This window comes from Lepisma saccharinum, chromosome 12 (assembly GCF_977018435.1).
Source record: "Lepisma saccharinum chromosome 12, izLepSacc3.1, whole genome shotgun sequence".
Taxonomy (NCBI): Eukaryota; Metazoa; Arthropoda; class Insecta; order Zygentoma; family Lepismatidae; genus Lepisma; species Lepisma saccharinum.
The window spans coordinates 55,418,357-55,445,787 of record NC_139240.1 but is presented as its reverse complement, the minus strand read 5'-3'; the positions used below and the strand labels follow the sequence as shown (position 1 = coordinate 55,445,787).

Here is a 27,431-nt window from a genome sequence, read left to right as displayed (position 1 = left end):
GTAGACATTTTGGACATTAGCGTCGTTTGAAAACAATATCATGGTCTGACTACATATCCCACAACCTTGTCACAACATTTCAAACGGAATCAGCTTTCAATTTCAGTACGAATATAGCTTTTCGCCTGATAGTGGGACGGCCCCTTCATGTGTAAACTCCTTTAATTGTCATTTTGCTATACGTATATTCATAATGATATATAGGTAGGAGAGTGTTAATGAGGTAAAGATACGCCAAAATTGCAAAATGTTTCGAGGAAACAGCCATTAAATACAGTTAATAGTACAAAAAGAAAAGGTATCGTGCACACATGCCATGAAGGCATATGGGGTGAGCTCCACATATTCTTGATCTCGGCCATAGTTGGGATGATGTGATCAGCATCACGCTCAGCCGCCTTTACCACTCAATGTTGTCCCCCCGGTACCCATTGATACTAGTCTGGGTGGGCCTCAGAGCCGCGCATAAACAGAGAAAATACTGGAAAGATTTCTGGTCCATATAATCTGCCCCTGGAATTAATTAAATACAGCAATAAATTAATTAGTAGAAATTAAGAGCAACTCATCTTGAAGCTGAGTTCATTTTCAGTAATTTTACGTCAAACAAGAAATACGTTTTACGATCGTTTAGTTGACAATAAAGGGACAATTACCGTCTGCAAGATATCAGTGCTGGTTTCACAGGACGAATCAACAACAATGCCTTCGGAGTGGTACAGGTCCTCCTGAAGACTTGATAGTATTTCACTTGACAAATCCTTGTGCACACAGATCCGGATATTGGCCAATGAAAACCTTCGGATAACTTCCAGTTCAACTTAAAGGAAATAACAATATTAATGTTAATAAAGTATGCATGAAAAGTAATCCTACTTTAATACACCACTTCTAAAATTATTTTTAATATATGATCTTGAACTCTGTTCTAGGATTCGTGTACAATAAATATTTTCAATATAATACTTGTATATCGATGTAATAAGCATGGTTTCCATTCGTTGTAATTCTGATTAAGGCAGTGATTTTTTTTTGTGTTATTCTCTCAACCATTTCATTAGTTTAGCACCTCTCACAATCTAACCAACCTTGAAAGCAAAGCAAATAAAAATAATAATAGCACATACTATAGACCAGTGGTTCTCAAACATTATTCTCATTGTACCCCTTAGTAGTAACTAAACCATAGGTTTTCTCCGAATAGTGGGTTTTTGGGAATGTTTTTGGCTGCCTGATTGGTGGGGCGTTTTTGATATGTAAGAGGCGTGTATTTGCAATAGACCAAAATGGCATTCTGGCTGTATGAGGAAAGATGGTAAACAAATAAAGATTGGGATCCTACTTTTATTATTTTATTGAGTGTTCCTACTACCATCGAGAATTGACAAGAGTACATGAATGAACGTCTACTACAAGGGTGAATAGGTTGCATGAGGAATTGCTGAGATTGACACCCAAACTCCACAGACATAACACCATGCGATCTCTTTCTGTAGAGCTTTGTCTGTTGCGTCAAGATCTGGTGAAGATGAGAAAGCAGAATGCATCCTTCAACTAGTTCCTCTGATAATTTCACTCAAACTAGTCCTTCCTTTACCTTATCGTAAAGTCTATGTATGTGTTCGCAAACTGATCCTGGAAATAACCCACACACTTATCTTATCGGCACACAAGTTGTACTTGAAGGAGAAGACTCTTGACTTGTTCTGTAGGTTCTTCCAAATGATTGATGTGGCAAGATATACGTATTCGAGCATAATTGCAGTGGCCAGCTTCTCGTTTCAAATAGCCAATTACGACCAGTAGCAGACTGTGGTCTTTAGTGTGAAGATCCTAAACGGTAGTACTTGTCCCTAATAATATCTTCAAGCAATCCTTAGAACTCTGAGTGCTTTAGACCATGCTTTCCTAAGCATATTTGAAACCACCAAATGTTGACTTCAAAATGTATTCCAAACTACTTCCTTCCATTCAAGAGCCGATGCTACCTACAAAGCAGGTGTGCCTACTGGGGGGATTATGGCGCACGCTGCGCCATCGAGATTTTTGGCGGGGACTTTTTTCCCTTCAAATAATATAAAATTCAACATTTATATATTTTTCCAAAATATATGTAAAAATTTTACACCTCAAATGCACCACATTTAATCCATTAGTTGAAGAAAATTAAGTGTTTAAGGATATTATCGAAGAATGTGGGGAGTTAAATATCCAACTCTTACATATTATTCCTTAATTGACACGGGGGTTCTGGGGGGGTGATTATGAATTAAACGTTGGGGTGGGGGGAACAGTATCCAACTCTAGGTCATAGATTATGGCGGGTATTTTAGTTCGAGGGGGATTGAGCATTAAGGTATCCAATTCTTATGGATTACTATTGTCTTAGACTGTTGCGGAAATTCTGGTGTGGAGATTGAGAATTAATTTTTTGGAGGAGGCAATATCCATTCCTGAATATTAACAGTACGTATTGACACCCCATTAAATTAATATTCTTGAAATCCTGCAAAGAAATGGATGTAAAAATTTTTTTGCTCGCCTTGCTCGCATTAATTTGTTGTGAGAATGCGTGTTTGTCGCTTTACAGAGGTGAATGTGAATCTTTATACTATATCTGCATTACAAGACATAAGCGATATTCTCGATATTCATTAATAACATCACTTCTTAAAATATAATGCTTAGTGTTGGTATACTGCTTAATTTAAAGCAGGTGCATCATTTGGAATAAAACTACATATATCGAATCCGAATTTTTAACTTCTTGTCACGGAAATTTTGCTTTAACAAGTTAAATTTGCACTGAATATAAAATCCACGTAAATATTTACTAAAGTTACTAACCAAAGACAACGGAAGAAGGGGAGTTCTTTGAAAGACAAACAGTATTATATTATCGCCCTGAGCTTAAGAATTTCTAGTTAGAGTTCTGTAATCTAATGTCTCGTGAAACAATAATTGAATCGGTCATACGGCTGGAGCATGTTATTTGGTTTGCCAAGTTTGAATTTTCTATCATTATCTTAAGTTGTGTAACAATAGTGTTAAATACTCAAATTGTGAGTTTTATAAACTCACTCACAAACACTATTCATATGCACATTTACATAATTTAATTTACTACATTTAGCCAATCAGTGTGGTATCTTTAAGTTCCTTTTTCGAAAATCGAACAATTACAAAATATGGTTTGACATGGTATTTCATTCACGTAAACATCCAAACTAATTTGTGGGGATTATGATTAACGATTTTAGGGGCGGTGTTGAGTGATGGGTGTTGGATTGGATTGGATTGATTTGGTGTTTTAAGTCCACTTTATGCACAGTAAGGCTAATCGGGACTGGACCTACAGTTTAAAGTGGGATCCGAACCACTTGTGCCTCCACCGGGTATCGAACCCGGGACCCCTTGATTACAAGGCGACGACGCTACCACTGCGCCATCGAGGAGGCCTGATGGGTGTTGGAGGACATCAAGTATAGTGTTCAGTACAGTTAAGAAAAAGTTACTTTCGGTAGACACACGCTGTCTAATTAAATACTTTGTGGGGATTACGATATGGTTTGAGGGCGCGAATGATATGATTTGGGGGGATGCATGACATGATTTTTGGGGGCCTTGAGGGGGGGGGCGGGGCACCCCTGCTACAAAGGACATCTATACGCGCATCATTCTTTGTCTACGACCTACGTTGTTCCACCGTTGAGAATATAACCATTTATTTTTCATTATAATTTTACTCACTTGTATATTAGGAGAGAAGTGAATGAAGTTCATAGCGTGATTTTTAATAATATGTTCTATTGTACTTGTAGTTATAAAAACTGTGTCTATATTAGAAGGCGCTGCATCTATGTGCGTACCAAACATATGTCATCGTGAGGGACCTCCCTGATGGCGTAGTAGTAATGTCGTCACCTTGTAATCAAGGGATCCAGGGTTCGATACCCGGTGGAGGCACATAGTGGTTCGATCCCATTTTAAACCGTAGGTCCAGTCCCGATTAAACTATCTGTGCATAAAGTGGACTTAAAACTCAGCATGTCGCCTTGAATGACTACTACAAACATTACCTTCTTGTGCTGACAATCTGCTCACATAATCGGTGTAGTTAATCATTTACTGGTATTTGTTTCCAAGATTACAGGAATTATCCACATCATGTGTTTCTAAATACCACTTATGAAACTTTCAGCTGTCGTTTTCTCACTAAGTCAGACGATGAGTCTTCGTGGATACTATAACATCAGTTTTCTTGCCGTCGAAGGAGGCTGCATTTCCGATTACTACTTTCAGTTCTGAGATATATATAATACGTGGAGCCATACCTTCGGGCGCGCTCTTTTTGTGTGTGTGTAACACTATGTTACCATGGCACATAACAATTTTAAATTACTTGAACATTTTGTGAAACATTTATGATTTTCCTGGCCTTATGAGGTTATCTAGCAATTTTTATGATGATATTATAATGACGTCATAACAGAAAATGCTCAAGGATGCCAGGGTGGCATCGTTCGGTTTCTGAGTCAGTAAATAGTGTTTGTCAAATAAAATCAATTAAAGAAAACTTTATTCCCTACTTGACGGTTCAATTTAAATTCTGCCCGACAAAAATGAAGTTCAAGCAAGTAGATTAATATCTGTGTTCACGTTCAGAAGATTGAACAAATGCCTGTCCTACTGCTGTAAACGTCCATTTGGTTAGTTAGTACGCACCACGTGATCATACACCACACACCACTCCGCTCTAGAACGTAGCGCAGACGATGCAAACACCAAATCAACGAAGTAGACGAGTCGGTGTTGCACCTGTTACCAACTAGACGCGTGAGTGCAGAGAGAGACAAAATATGAAGCGAACTAGAAGGGGCTGTAATATATAGGTGCGTAAGGCATGCGTCATTGTGTTCATCTCATCTGTTGTGTCTGTTCACCATGACTGTGTTCTGTGTGAATTTTTAAAGTACATAAGAACAATAAATGTACATACAGTGGATCGTTCGTATCTCTGTCGAAAGGTAAGAACTTTACGAACTCCCCTCGTATACCTATATTGCAAATTTGAAGACAAGAAGTGTGAATCTATACTTACATTCACCCCAGCAAGTAAAAAGTGTAACAGTTGACAAACGATTCTCCTTGAAATATTCTATTATAAAGTCTAAAGTCAGAATATTGCTGGCCACTGATACATTGAGCAAGCACAGTGTAATCAAGAGAATGCCAAATATTCTCCTGTTGAATTTCCTTTCCATTGTTGCAGAAATGTCTACTCTTCAGTTAACGCAGAACTAACGGATTATGTTACATTTTGAGAGCCACCATATATCATGAATCGATCGAGGAAAGAAGATATAATTCTGAACATCAATTTGGAAATGAAATTACATTGTCAATACAATTTTTTCATCAATATTCACTTTTAGGACTCCGTTGAAATGCTCTGTTGCATATTTAAAACAAAATTAGTCTCTAATTTGTCTGCCATATTTGAATGTAGTAAAAAGTTTTGATTATTTTACAATGGAAGAGTATCTTTATTTGCTTTTGTCTTTGGTTCAGATGGTATTCAGATGCAAGATCAACACCATGATGACAAGAGGTACAAGATATAATGGACGATTATTAGTAGTCGCTTCTATGAATAGCAGACGCTTACATGTGTCTTACTACCCTCTAGGATGGGGCTTCATAAATTCACAGTCCATCCTTCGGAAATCCAAAGAACCTAAATGAGAATTTTGGCAATAATTCATGACCAGGTATCACGAACAGGGAGTATAGAGAGGGAGAGAGCAGAGAGGAAGAACATGAAACAGAAAGGAGAAACAAGAAGAAGAAATGAAAGGAGGAAACAATAGGAAAACACAGAACAGCACAAAATTAGAAAAAGAGGACGAAAGACTTGATTAATTTGCTTTATCTTACTTCGCCTTTTGTGCCACTTTTGGCTAATTTGCGAAGATGGGGATAAGTGATGATATGATGAAATTGATGAATGGACACTCCCAACCATCCATGCCCAGGCCGGGATTCGAACCCGGTACCCCTGGCGTCGAAGCGCGATGTGCTAACCACTCCGCCACGGGGGCCGGCAGAGGACGAAAGAGCAAGGACAGACAGAAAATGAGAGAAAGAAGCGATGTAAGATAGAAAACCAAAGGCCAAAGAAAGAAAGGAATAAAAGGAGGAAGAAGGAAAAAAGAAAGAGAGAGAGAGAGAAAAGTAGAAAGAGGAAGAAACAGAACCGACCTGAAAATATATTGTAACAATTCACATTTTGGAATGCAAATAATAATACAAAAGCAGAATTATTTTTCTCAGACAGATTTTTATATTAAATACAGAAAAACTTGTTTGTGCAATATGTAAGAACTGTGGTAATTCATAAATAGTAATGGCAAAATTACCGCTCTTCTCTTTGTAATACTGTAACAATTCATACTCTTGAGTGCAATTAATAGTACGAACCAGTAGCGTAAAAAACACCCCCGCGCCCCCCGCGGTGCGAGGGGCGCAGTAAGAATGATAAATTAAGAAGGACCGATAGTTTATAAAAGATTTTCTTTCGGCGTTAAAATACATTTTCAACCAAACATATTATATTTTTATGCCCATACAACTGCAAACAGAAAATGTTAATCACTAGGAAAGTAGAAAGTGAATTACCAGATTAGAAGAAAAGCTTCATTACCTGAAAAGTTCAAGTTATCGAAGGGTAGACGACAGGCAAGAAAATGAGCTAGCAACGCTGACTTTCAACCTTGCAACGAGATTTGCAAATAATTTTACATGTAGGCTAAGAGACAAAATCAGATATTACCACTTTTCGCAAAAATTTGTGTGTTGTAACCGTGCACTGTTTCACCGCAAAAAATGATATCACCGATGCAATGTTGAGCTGCCTGCATGCAGGTGGCAAAACGGACTTTTTTGAACGAAAGTAGCGCTGAAATGACGCCCCAACAATAAAAATGTTAGTGAGAAAAGTTATCTGTTTTGATGCCCTATATACGTTTCTGTGGTACGTGGGCACCATTAAAATGACACCCTGTATAACATTTTACAGTTTGTCTGTTGTATTAACATTTCGAACCAGTTTTTACACTGATTCAAATTACATGCAGACTATGTATTTTCATATTTGTATATACCTAATATAAATGTAGGCCGTAAAAAAAAAAAACGACTAGAGGCGCACAACTGACAGTTGCGGGGGGGGGGGGCGCAGAGCATGTTAGTTACGCTACTGGTACGAACCTGTATAAAACTCGTATTATTTCTTGAAACAAAGAGCCAACGTTGTAAAGTAACGTTTTGTGTATTAATTAATAGGTACAATGACCAAATGTCACAATAGAAGTTAAAAATATATATAATTTTGCACGTGGACTCCTCCCCCGTCCTCCATGCTAATGCATGGATCAGAAAAACCGTTGGTTTTGCTAAGGGTAAAATTGTATATGAAGTATCCACTTTAAGGGGAAAAGTGAATTTCCCCGAGGTTCTTCTCTCTGAGGCAGCTGGGGAGCATTGTTGCCAACCTAGCTCCTTTGGAGGCAGATCTAGATCTGGCTCTTTCGTGCACTAGCTTGGCTGTGAACTGTGGCACCCGCCCCCCTGCCCCACTATGATGCCACCACTGGCTCCGACCCACAAAGACCAACTTTTGCCTTGACATTTTGCCTGTACATTTTGCACGTGACGTGATATTGTTATATTGGCTGCGTCACCCACCCCCTCTTACCTCACCAGCTATTTTTATATAGCGCCGTGGCTGAGGTGAAGATGACAATATTGTTATCCGGGAATCGTTTATTTTCGATTTCACACGACCATCAGTGGATTATTGAGTTGAACGATTCCACCAGATCTAGACGGTGACAACTAAAAATAAATTGTCATCACTTTAAAGTTAACGGTAATAGCAGCGCCCCCAGCTCCTTGACAACTAAAATTACCCTAGAAGGCAATTTATCCAGCCTTCGTAAATCTAGCTCCTTGAATGGCAGTTTTAACTCAATTTAAGGTGAAATTTAGTTCTTTTATGTGCATCAGGTTTGGCAACACTGCCAGGATGGCCGTAGGAGCCAAGGATAAATTAATTACGCTTATGGGAGCATTATTTTATTCGTTCTCTCGGGAATACCAAACATTCAATGACCTAGATAAGTACATGGTCGGAGAAAAGACACGTTGAACAATGTCTCAGTCGTAGGAAAAGTCGAAACTTCCATTTGATTAGCCGTAAATTGAAGTTGATTCTCCATAAGGGATACATGGGATTCTGTAAATACTTATTCATCATATTTTTCAAACATCGTATCTAGCTTAATATTTACCAGGGAACTAATTTATATGTACATACATATTTATGTATGAAGCCGAAATCAGTTATATTTTGTGTTATGTTTGCGCAACATGGCATGTAGACTCTAAAATTTCAGTTTTTATTTTCCATATTTGTACAGATATTTCTGCCGTGCGATGCGCGACAGAACTAAAGAAGCAGTGTTGCTAATGAAGCAGATAGAAAAATCGCTGCAGTGCGCCGATGCACAGCTGTTACGTACAACAAGGAAATTAGAGAATTCAGGTCTATCTAACGTTGAGTTTTAAACGTCATGCATTATACCAGGACTAGGATTAATATGTACTAACAAGTGGCTTTGTATGTAGCTACATACATATGGACTAAAAATTCGCAAAATATGAACTAACACATACGTAAAATTACCAAAAATGCTGCAAAGAAGACTTCTTCATACGATTCCTTATTTGAGTGATTTCAAACAAAATAAAAAAAATATTATTTTTCATTGCATTAATGCACTGGTGGCGTTCTAACTGTTCACTCCCAAAACCCGTATACACTGGTACGGAACTGCAACGGCAGATAACAACATGCCAACGTGTTAAACCGCGACAATTGGACCACAACACTCCTCCTCAAGCAGTATTATTATTATTTCCTCTCTGTGATCGGCGAAAGTCGGTTGCCTTTGTTCTACATTTACAAACGATGCCGGCTTCCACAACAATAACAAGTACATATACTGCCACTAGACGATAAGCTGCGCGGCTTTTTCTTTTGCTATGAACCAGGGCTGGCGCTAGTCATTTTGCCTCCCTGGGCGGTGGCGGTAGATACCACTCCATTTCGCCCCCCCCCCCCCTCGAGCTGGAGCGCTATTCAATTGTTTTCAATGATGTTTGCGCGAGTGTGTCCAGGAATGGAATGACAATATGGCAATAACAGCGAAGGTTTTCGAGCAGGGTAGAACACGTGATACTAAGAGAGAGGGAGACGAAACGAAAATTGGTATCTACCCAACGGCAAATTTATGTGTGTTGTACTTTACATCTGTATTAAGGTTTTGGCTCATACTTTACATATTTTAGTTATTTTTACATATTATTTCCATATTTCAGAACATTCCTCAACATACTCTCCATATTCGCCCAATAACTACATGTCCCCGTGTGACCGAAAGATTTGGTTGAACTTCTTGCGATTAACTGACAAAGTTCGAAGCCACGTTAAACAAACGAAAGTTTACAACCTTTTTTTTTATATCCTTCAATTGCGTTAATTACAAGTGTTCTTTTCTGTCAACAGAACAATATTTAAATTTTACACCTCCCAACTGTTTGTTTTTGAAATTCCTGTTTATTTAAAAATGTTGTTAACAATAGAGAATGAGGGCTCAAGCATCGGCTCGTAGTTGTTACAAACGTTATTTTGACAACGTTGGAAGAGAGTCTTAAGTCCAGAAGACCATTGATAATCCATTGGGTGCCCGACAGCGGCGTCAGAAACATCGATTTTGTGGCACGCGTAAGGAATTCCTTTCTGGTTTCTTTTCAAGACAGTCACGGTAAAAGTTACAATGCCAAGACTGTATTCTATGTAGGTAGCTCGTATAGTGTCTTATCTTATTGAAAAGGTTATTTTTTACAATTTTGAATCCATATTTGAGGACTAAAAGTAGTAAACGTTGTAAGTGCCAAAAGCGAAAGTGTTGGGAAATCGCATCGTTCCGCACATCAGCCCGTAAGAACGTGCACACTAGTTACCTCTTTACACGCCTTTTGAACTACTTAGAGGGCTGGCTACCAGCACATATTTAGTACATTTTTACTACATATAAATCCGCTTCCTGATAATCACCTTAAAAAACCGCTTCCACTTGCAACATGGAGAGAAATTCATACTATTCCGACAAGGGGGGGGGGGGGTCAGTCACCATTAGGCTAGCTGAAAACTTGAGCGTAACAAGACTATTTTTCAGGATTAACAACATTTCCCCCCATGGAGAGCATTTCTTTGTTTTGGAATTATACGAAAAACGAATAACATTTATTTTACTGTCCACCATACGTCGTGAAGCACAATGAACAGAATGAAACTTTTCAGTAGGGGTGTGAGGGATCCCGGAAAGTCGGGACCGGGATCGGTAAAAAAAATTCCCGTCCCGATTCCGACTTCGGGAAATTACTTCCCACCTTTTCGGGATCCCGAGCAGTCGGGAAATACTGAATGGTCATTTTAAAAAGTTGTTAATTCTCGACGTTTTCTGCATTGCAAGTGTCTGGAGCTTATGGGAAATTATTTGTTTTAATTCCAGAAATGCATTTAAGTTGAAAATGACGTGTAGAATTCGAGATTTTAAGAGCTTCGGGAAATTTCCCGTCCCGAAAATTTCCTGACAAGTCGGGAAATGTCATATTTTTCCCGTCTCGATCCTGCCCCGACCAAAAAAAATTCTGTCCCGCACACCCTTACTTTTCAGCACTAGTTTTCCGGGGATCAAGTACCGTCTTGCCTCCTGCTAGATACGCCCATGGCTGAGCATAAAATTGATAGCACCTCCACCAACACAATCAGACTTGACCTCTAATATCTAATATTAAACAATCATTCTGAGACCTCTCCGACTAATAATTAATTATAATAAAATAGTGAGGTGTATATTTTAAAAAAGTCATTCGCAAATCTGAAAAAAGGACGCAAATTTTTGGCCGAGTCTGCTGCCACGTACGTGTCAGCAGTAAGAATAAGCTTCAAATTTGCTCCTGCCACGTAATTCGTCTGCTAAGAGGATGTTACAAATCTTAAGAACAGATTGAGACGAGAGAAATGCAAGTTTATGATTAGTGGGAATGAATGTACAGGTAATTTAGAACCTTTTTCTTTAAAAAGCATTTAGCTATATTATTATAATGCTAACAGACAGAACCTAACCTAACTACGAGAGCATTTAGGTTTATTATTAGAAGAATGCTAAGGGACATAATCTTAAAACATTTTTGTGAAAGTAATCGCTACAACTTCACAGTATGTGTTACAGACGTAATTGCATACATAGCATGATGGAATCACGATAAGACAAAGACCGAGTCTGCTGCCACGCGCATCTTTTTTGAGGTTCCAGCAGTACCCGAATTTTATCCTTCTTCATGTCACGGCCAGCTTTATTCTCTCGGATTAAAGATGGCCGGCCATGCTGATGTCCATGGTGAACTCTTCATTCTCAAATGACTCACATACATAACACTGTCGTCTACATCGTGAAAGTTTATTTTTTTTAAATTCCTTCCTTCCATAGGTGTTAATCAAAAGTTAATACCTGCTTTGAATTTAAATACTCATATATTTCTTTAGGAACACTGCAAGTACTATTGCTGGTAACCATATAGTAAGATGTAATCCGGAAAATTTACTATGTGTGTCAATCATGACGTATAAAGGATACTGAATGTAGCATAACAAACGACGGAATTAGGTGTAGTAGTGATATACAGTATTCTATAAGCAAAATGTTATGTTATAGCTGAGTGTTATCTTTTAAGATTGCTTTTATAATGAATTCAAGTCCTTTTTTGGCAACGTGATAGAACAAGTGTCAGCGATACTAGTGAATTTTGCGAAGTGATTTGTCTCAACGTATTGCAGAAACTTACAAAATGGGAGAGGACATTTTGACTACTTTAAAAATCTTAATCATAGGAGAGAGTGGCGTTGGGAAGTCAAGGTCAGTTCTTGTGGATGAGTCACTGCTTGCCTTTACTTCTGTAATGTAAAACGCAAAAAAGTAATATGCGAAGCCTATGCCTTCCTCGAGAATTATTGCACAAATAGTTAGCCCACTGTTGTTATGGAACCATTATCATAGTTAATGTTTACATTTTCTACGAATTGTTTTTGTGCATAAACATAATTACATTTTTTGCTTAATACTCTACTAATACCAAAGTAACAATCACTGCTTTATATTTTTAATGGTTCATGGCTTAACATATGCGTATATATAAAGACGTGAAGCGATAAATAGCATTATGGGTGTACAGAAGAGCATAGCACGGGTACAAAAAATTGAATAAGACCAAGCACACCAAAATTCGAAATAAAACAGAATCACACGTTGTCTCTCCCATTAATTTGAATATTTCATCAATCCTTATTTTTATAATGTTTGGTCATGAACAGTAGTAAACTGAGATAAATTTTGGTAAGAGTCTAGTTTACGTCCTTTTCCTAAGGAATACGTGTCATATATCGTTGGAAAGGTTATTTTATAAGGAATTCAACAAAGTAAATCCCAAGGCGAGGAAAAGTTTCCTGGAGGAGAAAATCGAGAAAAACCGATGTTGTCCGGATATGCGTGATTGAACGTACTGAGGACATTTTTCGATGATGAAGCACATATTTAGGGGTGAAATGAGTGCTAATGGAACCTAACCTAACAGGCCTAACCTAACCTCGTAGGCATACCTCGTTCCCGTGAATGGTTAGTGACAGAAAGTGTAAAAAGAAAAACTTACTTACTCTACGGATGCCGGAGCGCCAGCTGTCGGCTAGCATGGTTTTGTCAACGGGTAAGAAGGAGTGCGCAAGAAAGAGTAAATGGGTAACAAGGAGTGGGCAAGAAGGACGTAAACTAGACTCAAGCCTAAATTTTTGTTCAAAAACGGGATGCTACATTCCTAAAGAAAACTATAAGTAGCTATATTAAAAAAAATAATAATCATAAGTGCAGTCGGAAAGTATTAGTATAGCCCTAAGTGTCAATTTTGTTACAAGTGACCGAAAATTACTGTTACTGTTGAATGTAGTATAACAAGTGGCATCACCAGCGGAGAAGATAATGTTATACATACATTTTGATTGATCAACCATCTATTCCTTAACAGTATCTTTCCAAAAATATTTTTGGTTTCAAAGAATAGTATAACACCATTGTTTTGATATTCTAGAATAAAGGGGACTGTTAATAGGGTAACCAATTTTCTGAAACAAAAAGCAGGATATCCATGGATATGTACCGAGGGGGGGGGGAAGGGGGTTGAGGTTATAACTAAAAGAGCACAAGGTCATGTGCACCCCTCCCCCCCTCTGGCAAAGAAAAAGTCATACTGCTTACATGTCTCCAGAAATATTACACAATTCCCTTTAATCTCTATTCTTCTTGATTTTATTTGATTTTTGTTATTTAATGTCGCCTTCCAGTCAATTTTGGCTAATTGCAACAATGAATATGAATGATGATGATATGATTAAATTCATGAATGGACACTCACAAAGAACATTCATGCCCAGGCTGGGATTCGACCACAGGACCCTTGGCATCCTAGTATTCACCACTCCGCCATGGAGATCTTCTCTTCTTATATATTTCCCTTTTCATTTCCTGCTTTTGATTATCTTTTTAATTTTACAGATTAAACGTCCTATCTCTCTCGTTCTTTCTGGTTATTTTTGTGTCCGTTTCCTTACTTCCTTACTATAAAACATCCACACATTGTGAAATAATATTAAAATATTAATCAACACTGAGAATATAGTTGTTTTAGTTGGTGTTTTAAGTCCACTTTATGCAAACTAAGGCTAATCGGGACTGGACCTACAGTTTAAAGTGGGATCCGAACCACTATGTGCCTCCACCAGGTATCGAACCCAGGACCCGTTGATTACAAGGTGACGATGCTACCACTGCACCATCAGGGAGGTGTGAGAATATATTTGCCACTTTCCGCAGCTGTAGTAATCATCTCGTCAATGCATGAAACATGCAAATCTCCAGAATTGGGCTATTTTAAGTTTTCAAAGTGCCCCTGTATAAACTTTAGTCATTGTTCGGTAATTTGCATATCATATCATGAACAGACTGCATGCAATATCTGCTAGTAAGCAATAAATATAAGCTTTACAGCTGCAAACGAAGTGACCCTGAAAATTTTTATACCTACAAGTATTTCTTTGCAAACTAACAATACTATTAATTTTAAGGCACTAATAGTTTCACAAAGGTGAACAATTCATCTGGATGTTTTGCAGGACATTTGCAGGATGCTGTTGAAAAATAGGACATTTGTGTTTTTTTGGAGTAGCACCGCATACCGCAGGACATGACTCAAAAAAGAGACTGTTCTGCGAAAATCATGTCTGTCTGTTAACATAGTGTACCCCATAGAAAAATGAAGTTTATCTTTTATTTTTTTAAATGTATAGTTTCACACTTATTTCAATATGCAGTAACCACAAACAACAGATATTTATTTACTCCTGTAATGCAGCCTGCATAAGTGAAATCGTGTGTCCCCAAATATTTTACTGTTTTTTATTCACATAAACCTTTTCTTATCCAGGGTTGCTACGCATGAGGAAAACAGGGAAATGTCAGGGAATTTTTGCAGATCTCCTAGAATTTACATGTACTTTGGAGTCTGCAAGAGAAGTTGCAAAATGAACAAGCAGTTCACTTCCACTTCTGGATTTGGTTTTTCAGATTCCACTCCCAAATAAGATTCAGTTTAGAAACTTGTTTCTCTTGTTCTTTTGATTCTCAGTCTTGTGCTAAACTATGGTTCCTTGGAATTTCTGTAATGAATTTTTGCTTTTATAGTACTAGATATTAGAAAAAATCAAAGTAAAACTTGCAGTTCAGATATCTGGTTTATATCTAAAGTCCATTGAAGGGAACCCCATTTCATTGTCGCTTTCCATCAAAGACCTGGGAGTCATTGTGCCATGTGAAGGTCATATGCAAAATATCCTACGCAGCATTACACTCGCTGTATCGCCTTATTATTTTACCACAAGTGGTAAAGAAGACACTCGTTGAGTCATTAGTTCTGTCTAGGGTTACCAGATCTCTGTAAGGGAAATGTAGGACATGCTGTCCCAAAATGTAGGACATTAAGTCAAATTGTAGGAACAAAACATTCTCAATAAATAATACATATTTCTGTAGAGCACGTTAGAAAGTAGTTGAAAAATTACACTTTTCAGTTTTAAAAAATGAATTCTTAATGAATTTTTAAATGCAAAATTTCAATACTTGCAATCATACTAATCAATGAACCTCTTACTACATGATTTGAGTGGTACTTCTCTGAGGAGACAATTTTTATCAAAATTTCAGGTTTAGTCAAATTATATTTATGTTAGAGTGGACAGTCAAACTCTTTGAAATTATAGGGACCAGTAACAGACATTTTACAGACTTTATGAGAAACTAATTTCTCTCGTTAGTCTGTTGGGCTGATGGTAATAAAAGTACTCTCTGAATATTTGAATTATGACCTGTAATGTTGAACAAATATTCAGCAATTACCGTAATTTAAAATTCGAGAAGTATAAAGTTCGAGAAGTTTCATCTAGGGTAGTCTTTAGTTCAATAACAGGGTGTCTCTCAAAATAACACATCCAGAATTCTTGACTTTTTCTGGACTTTTCTAGACCTTTTCCCGTCTTTCTTAACGTTTATTTAGCCGACCCCTACTTAGGTATAGATCGACCACAAGGAAAAAACCTTGGGATGAAAAGTCCCCGCGCAGCTTTCCCTTCTTCCCTCCACCTCGGGCCATAAGGAAGCATGGTCCACTCTTCCCCATCCCCTACTCGTGTGGGTACGGTCACAGGAGTCGTGGGTGTGTGCAAGTTGTTTTGCTCGTGGTTCCACTATAAAATTGGAAATTAGTAATTAAGAAAATAAATATTTATTTATTGAAAACATCTACCAAAGGGCTAGTTAAGATGAAAACTGAAGCTGAATTTAAGAAGAGAATTAGATCTGCTTTCTCGTATTAATGCATCCTGAACTGTGTTTGGCAGACGAGCAAGGCTTTGGCGTCTGGACTCAAGCCATTATAATCTTATGTTGGGCTTGTGTTGGTTGTCCCTATATGTTTGTGACTGTCCCTTCATCCATCTTATCTTACCGCCATTCATTATCATATTCGCGATTAACCAAAGGGACAGAAAAAAGTTAAGTAAAATAAACTAAATCAACCAATCAGTCATTATTATAGCAAAAATTCTTGACCACAACAATAATTTATTGCCTTTGTATTGACTTCTTGTCCTACTTGTTGATTTCTTTACTTTTTCTTGACTACCATGACTTTCTTGACTGGTAGACACCCTGAATAACTTTGTTCTCTATACCCCTGCTTTACAATCAAATTATATTGAATAAGAATGGAAACACCCTGTTCCATCAGTATAATCCGTACGGCAAGAGATTCTGCTCAGGCATTGAACAGTGAGGTTATCAGAAAGTGGTTCCAAAACTTGGTTCATTAAGTGCTTCCGTTTTTCCGTATTTTTAATAGCAGGACAAACTTTTTTTCTTTTTGGGTAATGACTGAATCAAACTAAATTTCACCATTGGGTTTGGAAGCGCAGTCCATAGACTTGTAACTTGCATGATTTTTTTCTGTTATCTACTTTCCTAATTAATATTATGTGACGCTCAAAATGTAGGACATTTATGATATTTTTCAAATTCCTCCCGGACTCCGGATATAAGGCTAAAATGTAGGACATGTCCGGGATAATCCGGCCTCTGGTAACCCTAGTTCTGTCGCAAATAGACTACTGTGACTTGACATATATTAACCTCAGCGGTGAACTAGCAAGATGTCTACAGCGAATACAAAATGCATGTGTGCGCTACATTTATAATATCAAATATTTTGACCACCTGACCCTGGCTTTCAAGGACCTAGGCTGGTTCGACCTTTCCACTCGCCGCTGCTTCCACGCTCTTAACAGCGCTCTACAAAATAGTAAACTCACGAGAGCCCTCCTTCCTACGTTCTCATTTTCAACCCCTAAGTACATCACACACCTTTGCCACCCGTTGGAGAGACAACTCTCTACTGGCCATCCCCTCCCACAAGACAACGTTTTATGGAAATTCCTTAACGGTCACTACTACCAGAGCATGGAACGACCTCCCCAATGACATAAGAAACTCTTCTTCTCTCGGCCAATTTAAATCAAAATTAAGAAATCATCTTCTGGAGTCAACTTACCAGTACTGAAAACAGTTAAATAAAATTAAACCTTCGTGTAAACTTGTAGGACCAACACCCACCGACTTTTTCTGTAATTTGACTATGTTTGTTGTGTGTGTGTTTATTATGTTTTAAGTGTATTTTTTTCTTTTGTTAGTGTGTTTTATTATTATTATTTTTTTTTTTTGCATCTTCTTCATTTAGTTATATATTTTTTTGGTAACTTAATGCTCTTAGTTTTTATAATTTCATTTTTTGGTATTTTAATGTTTTTAGTTTTTATATATTTCACAAACAGTTAGCTGTAAAAATCAATTTATAAAATGTAAAGTAGAGATGGTGAAATGGAAGAAAACACTTGTGCCTTAACTTCGCCATCCAAAACAAGGAATAAATAATATGATCATAATTATCAGAAAGGTTGGTGAAAATGAAGGTGTCCTATTATTTTATAGATCTTAGTCTTGTTGGCATTTCATATGGAATTCCTATATGCAGCAAAAATTTCTCCAGATGCTGTGTACTTACAAATGTAAGCAAAAGAAGCAGCATTTTCTACGACACTATAAATTTGCCAGAAAATGGAAAATTGTGTATGGTTTATGAACTTTTACTGTTGTTTTTATATTGTGGAGATCAGTTATGGTGAAATGTTACCTTAGCCTGAAGGTTAGATGCACGTAATAGTAGCGCACTATACATTTGATGCCGACTGTAATTTTACATTTTACTCTTTGAATTTTTATGTGTTCTTGTGTGTGTTGAATGAAATTTGCTAAATGAAAAAAAAAGTTGTGAAAGTGAATATTCATAATAATGAACGGATATTTAAATGAAAAACACAAGGTTCAAATGCAAAAATCATGGTGACATACATGTCTGGAAAATTTTCATTTTTGGACTAGAAAACCTGGAAATGTCAGGGAATTTCATAATAAAAAAATCGTAGCAAACCTGTTATCACACTCGTAAAGAAAGAAAAAAAGAACACTTGCGAATGTTACTGGCGTGAAACCTAACAATGTAGAATTACTAACACCAATAAATCTAGTACTACTACTGACCGCGGCCGCGGTGGCTCAGTCGGTAACGCGTCTGACTACCATGCTCAAGGTCCCGGGTTCGATCCCTGGCCGGTTCAAATCCGGGAACTTTTCTAACGGTGGAAGCGGCCCGGCGCCCACCCAGCGTCGAATAACATGGGTACCTGGGGGAAACCCTGGGGGGTAAAGGCGGTCAGGGGCGTGATGCTGATCACATCACCCCCACTCACGACCGGATCAAGAAAGTGTGGGGCGTTACCCCCACACCCCCTATACACCTTCATGGCATGGTGCTATGCACAGGGGAACACTTTACCTTTTTTTACTACTACTGACCAAATAAAAAAGGATGATAGACTAAAAGTAAGAAATCTTCAAAAAATATACGTACGTTGAAAATGTGCATTTTCCATTGTGTGGTTCCATCAAATCGCGCACAAACCCCACACTACAAACAGCATTTTTATTTGGAGTTAATGGAGGTATTCATCCATATCCTAAGAGGCAGGAGGACTGGGGAAATGATAAACAGGTAGTTCCAGACTCCTACTAATCTTGACCTGTCAATCACCTGTCAGTGTGGTAGACCCATTAATCAACTGCCAATAGGCGATATGTATTTAATTCCTTTGGAGTAATCCTCCAAGATAAGGACTTATCAATTTGATTTGTTGTTGTGTGGCTAGACACCCTGCTATGTGTATGCAATCTTTCTCTGTGTGTATTTCATCATTTTAGTTTAGTTCTTCGTCTGAGGAAGACCCTGATACAGGGTTGAAACTTTACATGTTAAGTGTTTTTATATCTTAATAAACTGCCTTTGTCAGCAACTTAGTGTTTTTAATATGGAAACGAGGCTTAATTATATTACAATTGTGAACATGTCATTGTAGCCAGTGTTTATCCAATTCATTGTATCCACCATATCCTAGAACATTTTTTTTAAAGAAAATAGTGTTATATGCACACACACATATGACACACGACAGTACAGCTAATGCCCCTAAACCAACAAAAATGTAAAATTACTATCAGCACTCCAATCATACTCACTCATGAATTTCACATGTGAATGATAACGGCACTGCTGGCAGAATTTGCATCACAGCAAGGTCATCGATGTACCAAGTTCTGATCGTCAATTTATAATGGTGCACATGCATTTTTAATTATGTCTGTTAACACATGCTTCAGAGTTTTTGTGATTACTTCCTGCATGTTTCCTGGAGAACGATAATTCTCTTGCCTATACTCCTATATGATTCTTTGTATGCTAACAGCCATTCATTTACCGTCATCCTGGGCATGGACTGCTGCTGCCATCTACTTCACATTCATGGGGTAGGATGGGCTATTTCATTGCTAAATGCTTTCGTTGTTAGGTTAGGCAGATCAGGTTTAGGGCTCTTAGCATTAATAAAATATCACTAAATCATTACATTGTTAGATTAGGTGGGTCTGGGTTAGGTGTCTCAGCATTAAAATAATGTCCCTAAATGTTTTAAATATCTGGTCTCAAGCACAAAACCTCCTTGGAGCCTTGCATGAATGTCTGCAAAATTTTCCGATTCAACTGGAAACCAAGACTACATGCATGTGCAAGCTACATTTCAAATCATCATTTCTCTGGTAAATAATTCTTAGTGAAGCTTTTAGCAGTGCTAATTACTTTCTTCAAGCTTTAAACTTATTCCCGCAATCATTTCCAGTATTCTGAAGCACTTCCTAACTTGCAAAAAATCATGAAACATTTGGAACAGTTACCTCACCAATGCCTTAACAGGGCTACCACCAGCCACCTCAGATCATTAATCCTTTTAATAATATACACTTAAACATAAGGTAAGCCCATGCAACTTTCTTTCCTGTAATTTTTGTTTTCTTCTTCCGTAAGTTGTAAACTATAAAAGCATTGCATTTTGTACACAACGATCCAAAATTACCATGCATAATACGCAATTCCCCACATGCGGAACATATTAGATAAAGTTGGCAACTATGTTATAATGTTCGCATGAAACCAGAACTGATTTTTGGTAGGAAGACTTTTTGCTGACATAAAAAATATGGAGCTGTTGACCCACTGTACCCCCTCGAGAATTACGTCGAATTCTTTTTAATCGAAGGATTTTGATGTTTTACGTAATATAAAATTGGTTCCAGCACGTGGAAAACAAATAACAGAGATATTTGATCCCAAAGTATTGCCAGCGTAAGAAAATAACCTGGTAACACTTTACTATACCGGAGACGGATTTCTTCAAATTTACAGGAGAAAGTACTTACGCAAATCATTTTCTGCAGTGTTGTTGATGTTCGGGAATGTAGTTTCGATCCATTTTAATGTGAATGCATGTGGTTTTCTACAAAAATCTATTTCCGACGCGCTATTGCTGCTGCCGCCATTTGCTTTCTGCACGAGAGAGCACAATATGCGCTATTGCTGCTGCTACAACATGACATGTCGAGGATGCGTCGTGAAGTTGTTGCCGGGTGTGCTAAATTGAACAAAAGGAGTGCTAATGGAACCTAACCTAACAGGCCTAACCTAACCTAGTAGGCATACCTCGTCCCCGTGATGGTTCGTGGGGCTATCGTATGTAAGAAATAGACATTATTTTCGTTAGATTATTTCACCTAAAGAAATATTCTGCACCGCAGAATAGTACGTTAGCAATGTAAAAAATTGCTAAATAGATCATTGATAGGTGTCTCCGGTATAGTAAAGTAGTACCAATAATCTTCCATCTTGGAGTACTTTCACCAATTTTTATTAGTAAAAACCAGTTGTGAACACTCAAATAGCTAAATAGCACGTGCAGAAGACCACACCATCAATCTTTGCATTCCTAACTGCCAAAAATGTCAGAAATTGCTATCAGCACCAAACCAAACAGTCCTAACCTAACGATGTAAAATTATAAATACCAATAAATCTAACACTGCTAACGATAATTTCACTTCTATTTTGAGGGCCTCCCTGATCACATCAACTCAATCTCTATCTTGGTTTCATAAGTTTTTCAGTCCTTTGTGTTTGATTTACTTTATTTTATAATACTTTCATGAAATGCTAGGCAATGTCCCTTCTTCTGCTGTTATGGAATGTAGTGTTGGGTGCTGTATTCACTTACATGAATCCTTCGGGCTGTTCTCCTACACGCTAAGGTAACAGATGTACTTTACTTCACAGGAACACATTTCCATGAGCTAAACAAGACTGAAAACATTCATAAACAACATAATCTTTGTAAAGCATGCAAGATATTTCACTTTCTCGAGGGGGGTAGGGAGTCAAGGGGACCAAAAATATTTTCATTTTCAGTACTATTATTCTGTGTGTAAATGATTTCATGTTTATATTCAAAACATATGCTTTACTGATGATTAGGTGTGTGTGTGGGTTGTTTCATCTTAAAATATTACTGTTAATTAATAATAACAATAAATGATTGTAAAATATGAATTATTTTCAATTTCTACAGTCTCCTCCTACGGTTTACCGACGGCAACTTTGATCCAGATCAGGCACTAACTATCGGAGTGGACTTCAAAGTAAAGACAATCACAGTAGATGGAAATACTGTCAAATTAGCTATATGGGTAAGTACCAGTAGATTGTATTGTCACTGGCTTTAAAAAAATGTTGAGTCAATTTTGTAAATAAAATTACCTAACACCAATATGTTAGATACACTTATGCATGTGCCTCTTTTAGGGTTTATGAATCCATATTTAATAGTCATATGGTGTTTAGATATATGGACCAGTTCTTCATTTATTTTCTGTAAGATGTATCATCTGCATACAATTTTTTTTTTCATTTTTCAAAAATCATATAACAAACTAAAGTAGCCATTGTGCCTTCTGATTGGTAAGGGTTTTTTAGTAGCCAGTCCTATTTTGCCCTCTTCTCCTTTATGAAATAGTTTTTAAAGAAATAGCAGAGCAAACTGGTGGCATAACTCCTCATTTTTCTTGGATTAAACTTGTATGTCACTTTGTTACATACATTTGTTAAGAGGTTGAATATTTTGTTCAGGATTTGCAGTTTCGTAAGAGTTCATTGTAAAACTTGTGTTTTTGTTAAAACTATATTCCAGTTGATGTCTCATTAAGTTCGTGTTTCAATTATTTCTTAATACATTGTGTTTGTCTCAGGACACAGCTGGGCAGGAACGATTTCGTACTTTGACTCCCAGCTACTACCGTGATGCCCAGGGAGCCATTTTGGTTTACGATGTCAGCAGCATGAATACATTTGCAAGGCTTGAAACATGGTTGAACGAGCTGGAGACGTATTCTACAAAAACCAACATTGCAAAGATGGTAGTTGGAAATAAAATTGACAAGGTAAGGCTAGAATTTACCTTTATGAATATGCACTGTGTACAAAAGTAGTTGTTCATGAATGACTGGGTGCAGGGGTACAAAAAAACTAACATTAAATCAGCACCAGCCTTTTTTTTTTTGTAAGGAGTCAAATTTTTTTTCGTTGAAAACAGGCTATTGAAACCATGAATCAAATTAAGATAAAGCTACACATTTGAAATAAGACCTTGAAATACCTAATTTATTAATTAATACAAGATTGACTTGAAAGTAATTACTTTTTCAAGACACATCAGTCGGCTCCCAGTCATCCTTACGAAATTGCATTATGTGTGTATTTGATTTTCCACCAAAATACAGAAAACGTATGAACATCAAAAATATACACTGTATTACGCCAGGGGTCATTGGATCGAATCCCAGCCTGAGCATGGGGGTTCTTTGTGACTGTCCCTTCATCAATTTCATCATATCACTCATCCTCATCTTTGCGATTAGTCAAAAGTGGCAGAAAGTGAAGCAAAATAAACCCAAATCAAATCAATATACTGTACTTGTTATTTTAAGCGAAATTGAAATATTCATAAAATATTTTTAACCTGTGTGTTTGTATTCCTGGCTGGGTGCTTGGTTCGCTAAGATGCTGTCACCACATGAACCATTCCATGTGAAAATGGATATACAAGATTAATTCTATTTAATTGAAAATATCACTTATTTATGAAATTAAAGGGAACACTGTGTAGAATTTGGAATTATTAATGCAAACCTTAGTTCCATGGCTTTTAAATAACATATTGTTTCAAACCTATTACTTTATATAGTAGAAATGGGATTTTATGTGTGGTGTCTCCATTTAATTGAGTTTCATTATGATACAGTATTATACCATAAGAAAACTAAATTAATTCTAATGTCGTTCTAATTGCCTCATTTATTGTTTCTATATCTTAAACTCTGAAGTATCCTACTGCATTTTTCATACAATTTGAAGAATCTATGAGGGCTATTCAGAAAGTAACTCACATTTTTTATTATATACATTTTGAAGCGACACTCTTACACTACTTTTCGAGCTAGTCACCGTACAAGTTTAGGCACTTATCATAGCGATGAACAAGCTTACAAAGTCCATTGTCATAAAAAGTTGGCGCCTGTGACTTCAACCAGTTCTGGACACCAGCCGGAAGGTCTGCGTCATCATCAAAGCGCTGCGTTGCTAGCCAGGTCTTCATGTGGGGAAACAAGTGGTAGTCACTTGGTGCGAGATCCGGGCTATATGGTGGATGGTCGAAAACCTCCCAATGAAAGGCCTGTAAATGTACCTGTGCCCGGTTGGCCGAGCGATTTCTACGTCTTGTCATTGATTTTTGCGACCAGTTCATCTGTCACAATGCTCGGTCGCCCACTTTGGTCTTCATCGTGAACATTTGTGCGGCCATCTTTAAACATGAGGCACCAACACCTCACTCCACTTTCACTCACCACATCTTTACCATAAACTTCACACAATTGTCGATGAATGTCAATCGTTTAGTGTCTTTCGCCAACAAAAATCGTATGACTGACCTCACTTCACAACTGGCGGGATTTTCAATCGGAGCACTCATGTTAACAACGTATTATGAACAGAGCAGAAGAGACACGAACTTCACACGTCCACAGCTGGATGCACAGGGTGGAAGTCCCTCCACAAAATGGTGGTGCTCGTCCTGCCCCTAGCAGCACTCTGCCGAAACGTGTCACTTTCTGGATAGCCCTCGTATTTATGATAATTTTCATAGCCTTTACATTGTTCCATAATCCTACATGTGCATGATGTCACACCAGTCACAAAGTTTGTCGCAGGTAAAAAATATATGTAGCAAGCTAAATGCATCTAATTGTCGAGCAAAGTTTGCTTTGTGAAAATATAATGAAATTGTTTCAGTAAACCCATATATTTCACAGAGTTGTCTGAAAGACTGAGAAAGTTCCTAAAGTCATGTCATGTCTCAGAAGTGTCACACCCGTCACAATTACAAAAAAAGTATTTTCTGTAGCTGAAAATTGAGATGGGGGTAGGAACATTCTGAAATTGGATACCTTTCACGAAGGAAAATTAATTGATAGATTTACATATTTGAAGGTGCTGAGAGAGTGATTTTAAAATGAATGTAAATTTGTATGAATATCACACCTGTCACGTGGAATTGCCCGTATATATGAACACTTCAAGTACTGGATAATATTGATCTTTACGGGAAATAAGATGGTCTCTTATGAGGCATTCACCAGAAAGATTTTTAAAGAATAAGGCCCAGAGTGTCTACCAGTCTGGATATCCTGGAAATGTCAGGGAAATTTACTGTTTCTGGACAAGTAAACATTTTTTGTGGTGCACTAATTAGGTTTTCGAACAAAAAAAGAAAAAAAAAGGCGAGTAATAATTTTAAATTTTGTTGTGGACAAACTATACTTCAGTTTGGTATGTTGAGTATTGTTGGTAGTTACAGTAGAAATTGCATATTAAATTCTCTAGGAAAAGTTCATGTTTTGGACTATTTTCAAGTAGAGATCTACTACAGTAAGTGGCTATTGGCATATGCCACTTTTGGGTAAATTTTGTTTCAATTTTTAGATTGTGTTTGGTTGATATCGGGATTAATAAATATGTTATTAAATTTTATTCTAATTATGTTTTGTTTATTGTATAATTTTAATGATTTTTTTATGTAAAAAGAATTATTTTTTTGTCATTAGTCAGTACTTAGTAAATAATATGTGAAAGCTCACCACCATCAATTTCTGTTCAGTTTTCTGTCTTATTACTTTTAACGTGAAGTGAATATTCTAGAAAATTTGTTAATAGGGACTCTTAAGTCTGGTGTTTAGCTAAATTGTAATGATCTTCTTGCACACATATTTAAACACAGTAAAACCTCGTTAATCCGGACTAATGGGGTGGGATAAGTTGACCAGTTTAAAGAAAGTCCGGAAAAACTGAAATAACCTAAAAGAACAGTAGAAAGTTCATTAAAACACCGTTTATATAGTGGAACCACGAGCATAACAACCTGCGCAGACCCGCGACTGCTGTGCACCGTACCCCCGCGAGTAGCAGTACCATGCTTCCTTATGACCGGAGGTGGAGGGAAGAAGGGAAAGCTGCGCGGGAACTTTGCGTCCCAAGGTTTTTTTCCTTGTGGTCGATCTATAGCAACAAAACATGTTTATTATGGTGTATTTAAAGGGCATAGGCCTAAATACGCTATACAGTACAGTAAAATGTAAAGCAATAGGGTCATTCCATGCCAAACCATCCAATGTTGGTTGCATGACCTTTTAGAAAAATTTCATTTTTAGTACATAGGTTTGTACATGTTTCTAGATATCAAAACCAATGTTCAAAAAAAATTATTGTCTTTAGTTCTCCTGGGGCAGCCATTTTCACAACATGGCGAATTGCTTTTTTTGCTCATGTAGCACTTCTCAGAAACCTTAATATCCCAAAACCCATTAGAGCTAGAGACCTGAAACAAAATTTATTTTGTAGCTAATGAAGTATACTTCCTATGATATTCAGGTATGTTTTGCTTAAAATTGCATCGTAAGTACGAAAATTATAATGAAAATTGGGGTAACAATAGTTAAAAAATTGGATTTTTAAGACCGATTTTTTTAATGAAGGGGTTTAGTCTAAGGCTTGATTTTTTTTCATGTGTAGACAGACCTACCTGCAGGGTGTCTGTAAATAAAATATCAGTGCTTAGAAATGCACCCTTTTTACAGCATGGGCTCAAACATGGCCGTTCATTGAATTTTGACAGTTTTCGGGGTTAAATATCTCAGATGGGTCCCCTTAAAAAATTCTGAAATTTGGCACATAGGAAGCCCTTTATGAACCTAACTAACAGTAAAATTCTCAACTTTTAGATTCAACTCGTTTTGGTCAGTATGAGGTAACGTATGTCACCTAATTTCTGACGTTGCAAGGTAAGGTTAACTACATCCCATACTTGAATAATGAAGTATTTTCTTTTTCTTTTTAACTTTGGGTTAAATAAAGTCTCAGAAAATATAGTAACATAAGGTTTTAATACTTGACTTACCAGAAATTGAAATTACAAGGTATGACAATTGAAAATCTGCAAAATTTCATTGCAAAAGGTTTGATTTATTAGGTACCCACGACCAGTTGGTGTTGTCAGCTCCAGTTTCCTATTCATTCTCTTTGTTAAATCAGGCAGGATTCTTTGTTCTTTCACTAAGTTCCTAAGTAAATTATGAGAAACCTTCAGTTCATCACATTTTTTCTTGACCAAGTGGTAGCAATCAAACTGATGATTCTGACCTTTTCAACATTAGTTTTTTGCTCATTACATTTTTCTTATAATTTCAATTATATGATTGTATTGGCCACGCAAAGGATTGTCACACTTGCTTTCCTTTTCTTTAGTTTTAATTCTTAGTCAAAAGCAACTTTCCAGTTTCCTTTGCATTCCTTGTAGGATGTGAATAGTTTTTCGAGCAAGATCACTTTATGGTTTTTTCTGAAATCAGCCTCCTCCGTTTTGAAACAGGAGATGCATAAAAAGCAGAACAGACTTCATGCGTTTCCTTTAGTTTTCCTTGGCTTGGCACAAAGACATGATTTCAATTCTGGCATTTAAGTGAGTCACTTTCTCCACATATGAAACTTTTACTCCAACATATCAGGCATATTGATTTAACTGGTATAAGGCTTTCTTGACACTTTTTTAC

The 27,431-nt window shown here is 37.2% G+C and overlaps 2 protein-coding genes across 2 annotated transcripts in view; one reads left to right on the top strand and one right to left on the bottom strand.

Moving 5' to 3' along the window:
* The window catches only part of LOC145996116 (ionotropic receptor 84a-like), a 53,932-nt gene extending 35,070 nt beyond the window's left edge, over positions 1-18,862 (bottom strand). The window contains exons 1-2 of the mRNA XM_083132392.1: positions 18,748-18,862; positions 657-820 (exon numbers count right to left, since the gene is read on the bottom strand). Of these exons, the coding sequence (XP_082988518.1) occupies positions 657-820; positions 18,748-18,769 (186 nt within the window). The 5' untranslated portion in view covers positions 18,770-18,862. The remainder of the gene's footprint in view (positions 1-656; positions 821-18,747) is intronic.
* LOC145996117 (ras-related protein Rab-18-B-like) overlaps positions 11,779-27,431 on the top strand; it is a 33,594-nt gene continuing 17,941 nt past the window's right edge. The window contains exons 1-3 of the mRNA XM_083132393.1: positions 11,779-12,044; positions 21,842-21,959; positions 22,518-22,709. Of these exons, the coding sequence (XP_082988519.1) occupies positions 11,977-12,044; positions 21,842-21,959; positions 22,518-22,709 (378 nt within the window). The 5' untranslated portion in view covers positions 11,779-11,976. The remainder of the gene's footprint in view (positions 12,045-21,841; positions 21,960-22,517; positions 22,710-27,431) is intronic.